The 7,007-nt window shown below is 35.5% G+C and overlaps 1 protein-coding gene across 1 annotated transcript in view; it reads right to left on the reverse strand.

The window, feature by feature from the left end:
- mrps9 (mitochondrial ribosomal protein S9) overlaps positions 1-6,664 on the reverse strand; it is a 16,974-nt gene extending 10,310 nt beyond the window's left edge. The window contains exons 1-2 of the mRNA XM_015377391.1: positions 6,539-6,664; positions 6,062-6,229 (exon numbers count right to left, since the gene is read on the reverse strand). Of these exons, the coding sequence (XP_015232877.1) occupies positions 6,062-6,229; positions 6,539-6,637 (267 nt within the window). The 5' untranslated portion in view covers positions 6,638-6,664. The remainder of the gene's footprint in view (positions 1-6,061; positions 6,230-6,538) is intronic.
- Positions 6,665-7,007: the final 343 nt, after the last annotated feature.

The following is a 7,007-nucleotide window of genomic DNA, read 5'->3' on the forward strand; positions in this document are numbered from 1 at the left end:
ATATTTGAGTATATTATTTTTCAAAGTGTCAGAAATGGATAACAAAACTGCTATTTTCAATGTCTACTTATTTTTGTCCAGCTTTAACATCGGTATCGATATCGGTTATCGGCTACATGAGTGTTAAAATATCGGCATATCGGATATTGGCCAAAATCCCAATATCGTGCATCCCTAATAAAGAGACTTAATAAACCCCTTAAGTTCTCACATACATAGCGCCCATTTAACCGAGCTGCGTGACGGAGCAGCGTAGCTTCTCCGCTGTTTGGAAGGTGGCGTTACTCTAAATGGGAAAGGCTTTTTTCCCCTATTTCACTGAAACAGAAGCCGTTTATCAACATGTGTACTTGTGCGCTCTCATGTACTTGAAATACTTCATCATCCTCAGCCCTAGTACTGTTCCAGTTCAAAAGAACAAGACAGAGAACATTAAAGTCCCCTGATGTTGTTCTCGCCCCTCCCTATTTACTCAGCATGCATCAGGGCAGACTTATCCGTTCTTGAGATTGACAGCTGTCCCAGCATGCACCACGGCGGCAGCAGCCTCCAGTGGATTGCTAACAGAGCTCAGAGTATTAAGTTAAAAGTTCCCTTTTCTGTTGCTGTTGTTCATAATCCGAGGGTTTGACGTTCGTCCGTTAGTTTAAAAATCAGTTAACGTTAACAGATTAATTTACAAAACTTGCTTCCTACAATAAAGGCAGTAAACGGTGGAACAGCGTGACAGAAGCGGTCGGTGACGTTTCACTGGGTGAAAGATTTATGTCTTCTACGAACCGTAGAAGGAGTAGGATAAAATGTTAAACGTTCCGGATCAACGCTACGAGTTGCCCAGCCGCACGTATTTTTCAAACACCGCTATTCCACGTATGTACGCTGAATGCAGAGAGAAAGTTTCACAAAATATAAAAAATGTGCAGTTCTTTGCCACCACAACTGACCTCTGGTCCAGCCGCACGTCAGAGCTGTATTTAAGCTTAACCATACATTTCATCAGCAACTGGGAGCTATGAAATGCAACACTGCAGACAGCCTATTTTCCTGATCATATCATCATAGATTGCACAGATTACATCTTGACTTGCACTATGCATACTTGCATTATACAAATCTATTGTTTAATGTTTTTTTTTTTAACTCAAGTTAGTTTCTGTGTGCTTTCTTTTTCTTTTACTTTATTAGACCAGTCAAGACTTTAAAGTGATAAAACTGCACTAAGATACAGTTAGAATTTTTATTTATTTTGACTGTAGTTACTTGAAAAATGTAACTAATTTGTAATTGTTTCAGGAGTTATTGCATTTTTATACTCTTTGGTGTGTTTACAATATAGACATTAAAAAAATAAGTTTGTTAGCACTGCTTTGATTCTCTAATTATGTATTTAATTTTTCTCTTCTTTGCATGTAATTGTAGTTATGTTGGTTGTATCTAAAAAATCGTGATAAAATCGAGATCACAATAATATAATCAAAAAATCGTGATATTTTATGATTGCCATATCGCCCAGCCCTATCACTATATGGCCTATTTACTGATTTAATGCATCATTTCAAAAAAAGTTCCGATGTTGCGAGGATTGTGGCAACCAGCTGAGCTCCGAGGCTAACCGCAGACAGGGCTAACGTTAGCCCGTCTGTAGCAGCCCTCTCTCGGCATAGCCATTTGGCAAAATGTTAATCCGATCTTTGCTTATCTGTGTTCATTATTATTCCCCCACTAAATGAGAAAAGTTAGAATGTATTATTATCTAGAGTGTATTAATAACATGAGGTTAAATGCAGCTTCAGACGAGAATGAGAAGAGAAACGGCCTGAGTGAGAGATTAACTGACGGTATGTGAGCGCGAAATACCCCCTTTTTTTCTTTAGATTATATTTTTACATCTCTGTTCATTGGAAATCACAACTGTTTCAAATATCTTTTACTTTTTATATGGTCATGTAATAGTTTCCTGCTTTGCTATAACTTGAAAAATAGGTTTAATAATGTGTAAGAAAACCTTTCATTTGTTAATTCAGTCAGTGCTTAATACAGCTGGCACAATAAAATGATAAAATATAATAAAGTTCTATTTTTATCAATTAAGCAACAAAAACAGTCCATGTAATGGATACAAGAGAAAGTTAAAATCATAACTACATAAGGTTAGTTAAATTTAGTTGAATTCATTAATCGGCAACTTGGAGCCCTAGGGCTGTAACTAACGACTATTTTAAAAAATCATGTAATCGTGGCTAATTTTTTTGATTAGTTGATTAAAACTCGCATATCAAAAGGTTCCCTGAGGAAGACTTTGTACAAAATTAAAACAGGTGAAAATAAAACTTTTCATCTTCAGTTCTGGATAGAGCGCATTGACAGACCAAACAGTGTTTTTTTTTTTATCTTAAATGCAAAATATTTATATTTTCCTTACAATGCTGATATATCTACTGCTATAAATGGTTTGCTTTGTCAGCTAAAGGCTTGTTTTAGAGTCTCTGAATTCCAGTTAACAATAAATCAAAAAGTTGACGATTATTTCAATAATCGATTAATCCAATTAATTATTTTAACACAAATTTGTATATATGAAAACAGGATTTTGGTTATTTTTTTTGTATTGTATAGAACTGCAATATATTTTTCTTTGTATATTACTCAAACATGTTCTTTTAATTCACTTTTTTTTTTTCATGTGATAGAAGAAAAAAAACGTCCCACTAAGTCCATAAAAGAAAGAAAACACCAATATTTGAGAAAATCCTGTCTGGCAGGCGTATCAGTCTACCTCTGAAAGAAACGATTAAAAACATCCCACTGGTTTTATAGAGGACATGTTCTGACATCAGAGTCTGGAAACTTCAAATCCAACATGAGAAGAGTTTTTTTTCTTAAAAAGACATTGATCATTGAATGGAAATCAAAAATGCAATCATGTATTGCACCAAGTATCTCATCGAAATACAGTAAAATGTCAGACAAGTGTTAGAGCGGCTGTGGCCAGAAAGGAGACTACAAACATATATTCTGGGATTGTCCCAAAAATAAAGAATATTGGAATGATGGGAGGAAAAAGATTGAAACTATTTGCAAAGAAAAATTAAACTGAGCACCGACCTTTGGTGGTAAAGAGTTAAAGAAGTGATAGGAAAGGAAAAAAATAACAGCAAAATTACAGTTTAGAGATAAATTGTTTTAAGAGACATTGGCACCTGTACTTATGGAGATAGAAAAACTTTAACTGCTCAGGAACTTTAACTGTAATAATTTTCATCGTCTGAATTGATAGGAATACAGAACGTGTATGGATTAATATATTAAAGTGTTCTCTCTAAAGTTTTGAAATTTTTTTTTCTTAATTATGCATTTGTATTTGTCTTAGCTTCTGTAATTTGTTTTGTTTGTATTTATAAATCAACACCTTTGGGAAAGGAAAATGTAAACAATGTATGAAATTCTGTAAAGAAATGGTTTATGCCTTTACCAAATAAAAAAGACATTGATCTTTTTTTTTCTGAAAGAAAAATGTCCGATTAAGATGGCATCTCTTCAGGGAACAGAGGTTTCTGATAGAAATAGAATCTGTCAGGCCTTTTTTGCGTCGTGTGGCAGGGGTTGCCCCGCCCTGATTGCTGACATCTTTTTGAATTTCTCCGGCTCTTTCTGTCCGTCACACCTGAGGCGTACCGACTCCAAACCAGAGCGCAGGGACTCATCAAGAGTCCTCCCCGATTTTCCAGATTCGAGGCCGTTCCCCGTCGCCTCGCTTTTCACGGCTCGCCGCAGATGGCTCTATTGATTACTTGAGGGGACGGAGCAGAAGGCAAGTGGAAAATTGGGCTAAATGTTTGGAAATTTGGCTGCAACAAAACAAAACAGCAAACAAACATGTGGGGGATGAGTCGGAAGGTGTGACTAATCAGGTTAGATGAAGGACGCCAGGCCAAAGGCACTGATTAAACATAAAGCTAGAATCTTTCTCTACAAAATAAAAGTCTAACTTAATCACTTGGATGAAGATAAAGAAACGTCCATTAAGATATGAGATATACCTGATATTGTTTTTGCAGGATTTCTTTCATTTTGGCAAAAAAAATCAACCCAACTTTGAACTATTTCTTCAAAAAATAAGAGTCTGAGGTGTGAAATTAAACATCTATAGAAAGGAATATTTTCTTACTTCCAACATTTCCTGATCTGGAAAAAAGTTAAAGCAATATTTTATGGTTTTAAACAACTTTTATTCTGAGACACAAAAAAATAAAGAAATAAGAAAATACAGCTGCTTTTTATGGAGCATTAAAGCGGAGAAAATAAAAAACATATAAAAATAGCATACAATAATAAAATGTATTATTTATTTATTTAATAAAGAATTAAATATACCATTAAATCATAAAAAGTTCAATTAAATAATGAAATATGCTATTAAATTAAATACAGCTTTTCAACAATGAATAGATTTTTTTTCTTTTAATTATTTCACTTGGCATTTATGATGATTCAACATAAAACATTTTAAACTTTTAAAGGTATCGTGGAGGATGTTCTTTTTCCAGGTGGATCATCTAAATAAGTGGTCCTCCTAACTGTCAATCATTCTGGTGATATCTTTACGTAAGGCCGTCCTACATGCTCGTGCCGTTAGCTATTTGTTTGTGCACATGTGCACTTTAAGGCGTGTATCTGTGGTGAGCTAAAGTTTCAGCCAATCATTAAAGCTCACTTTTCTCAATTTAAAAATGGGTCGTAAGAGAAAAAGAGTCTACGAAATGTATGACAACAAAAGAAATGCGTCAGAAGAGGCAGATATATCCTGGAATGCTATGCGTGGAGAGCTCTCTGCACAAAGCATTATGGGCCAGCTGTCACCATAGGCTGTCACTACCTGACAGCAGTGACTATTAAAGATGGCGCAGACACCTTGTAGTGGAGGAGGAATTTGCCAAAGGGGAGCCAAAAGCGGTGATCATCCGTCTGAACGGTAAGTTAAATGAGTTTGCTATAGAGTCAACTCTATAGTCCCCGCTTTATGTAGTGATTGAAGGATTAAGAGGTGAAGGCGGACGTTTGGACACAGTAAGCTTGTATGAGGGATGCAAACAGCAACTTTTAAACTGAGCGTAGACGAGGAGAAATGGGCTTGTGGATGAGTTTAATAGGCGTCTGGAGCTACAGGGTTGTGCATGGAGAGGGTGGGTCTTTTAAAAATTTCAAAAACTTTACAACAATACCTTTAATTCAGCAATCTTCATCAAACTCAGCGGATAGGACTAAAGACTCCTCCATAGAAACTCCTAAAGACTCCTCCTGATGTCTGATTGGTTGCTTCCTACTTAGCAAGATAAGGTATTTTCTTCCTGCATTTTTTTATTCTAAAGCCAATATTATCCCTGAAAAAGGCAGAAGTAACCTCAAAAAGGTGTTGCAATTTACCTTTACAGCGATAAACTCCAGCATTTATTTATTGCATTACACATTCACACCCATCCATTTAATTCTATGTTTATTTATTAGATTTTTCTCGCTTAACCCTCCATAGCTGATGTAGGTCATAAGCAGGTTATAGTTGTCCATCTTTCACAAACTTCCTCCATCTCTAAAAATAACTACAATTTAGTTTTACAAGGTTGATTGTGTAAAACAAAGACAATATTGTAGCCAGAATCATAGCTGATGTCACATTAGTTGTTAAAGCTTAGTAATTGTTTTTGTAGGCAGGTTGATCTCGATCGTCTTGTTTCTATCGGGGAAGGATGTGCTGATCTTAAGAGTTCTTTCTGCCTACTTCATTTTGTCAAACGGGTTCTGTGTAGTTTCTTCTTCATTCTACAGCACTGGTATTGATGACACAAACAAATAAGCAAATATCTTTTGTCACCTATCTAGATTTTATGTAGAATTACTGAAGGTTTCACAAACTAAAAGAAAATTCTGATTCTTTTCTGCACCTCCAGGAATTGATAGGTTTTGTTGCACATGTGTAAATGAAATGTTATGTTGCATTAAATAAAATAAGACAATGCACAGATTCAACAAAAATCCACTGTTTATAACTAGCGAATAAACTCACATCTATGTCCTCCTGAGTGAAGTTTTCGGGGTCCTCGCCCATCATGTTGGCCAGGTGACGCTTCCCGATCTCAAACTCCTCTATCTGCTTCTGGATAAACTCTGCGGTGAACTTCTCCGGTCCTAAGGACGCCAGGTTCTTCCTGCAAAGGGCAGAAGAGCAGGATATCTGCGAAAAAACAGCAGAGCTGTCATTAATGCAGCATTATCCCTCGAACAACTCACCCAAAACCTAAAATAGGATATAACAAAAGCCGAACTGTACATAAAACATTAATATGTCAAATAAACTCGCGAGAAAATAAAAACACTTTGTTTAGAATAACTTTGAGGTTGATTTAGTTTATTTAAGAGATCCGTTAAGCTAGTTTCGGATGAACAGGACATGCTAACACAAGGACGTCTATGTTTTTTTCAATATTAATAAATAAAGTTACACAAAATCGATTTTATTGATTTCGTATTTTAAAGTGTTTACCTGTCGGCATAACTGCGGGGTAAGTGGGTTGCAAGGCGAGGCGAATTTGACACTTTTTCCCAATAACAATCTCACAACGCGACCACAGTTCGCCGCCATCTTGGCTGACGACAAACGCGTCGTCGGCGGAAGTTGGCATACGTCACCCTTATGTAGATATGTTTGGTCAAAATGTAAAAAAAAAAAAGAAACTCAGTGCCAAGTTTTGATCCAAACTCCATTTATATTCATTATTATTTTCCTTTTATAAGTAAGAAAACAACTAGCAAAAGATTAAGAAATATTCTATTAGGAGATGTTGTTTTTACACCAGTTTGTATATTTTATTGATCCAAAACTTTTGAAAATATTAATTTGAAGTGGACTTGGTTGCTCCTTAAAAAATACTTAATAAACAATAAAGTAAGAGAAATTTCTTATAGAATTATTCATAATGTTTATCCTGTTAAAGCATTTTTGATTAAAAAGA

This window comes from Cyprinodon variegatus, unplaced genomic scaffold (assembly GCF_000732505.1).
Source record: "Cyprinodon variegatus isolate N-32 unplaced genomic scaffold, C_variegatus-1.0 Scaffold153, whole genome shotgun sequence".
Classification (NCBI taxonomy): domain Eukaryota; kingdom Metazoa; phylum Chordata; class Actinopteri; order Cyprinodontiformes; family Cyprinodontidae; genus Cyprinodon; species Cyprinodon variegatus.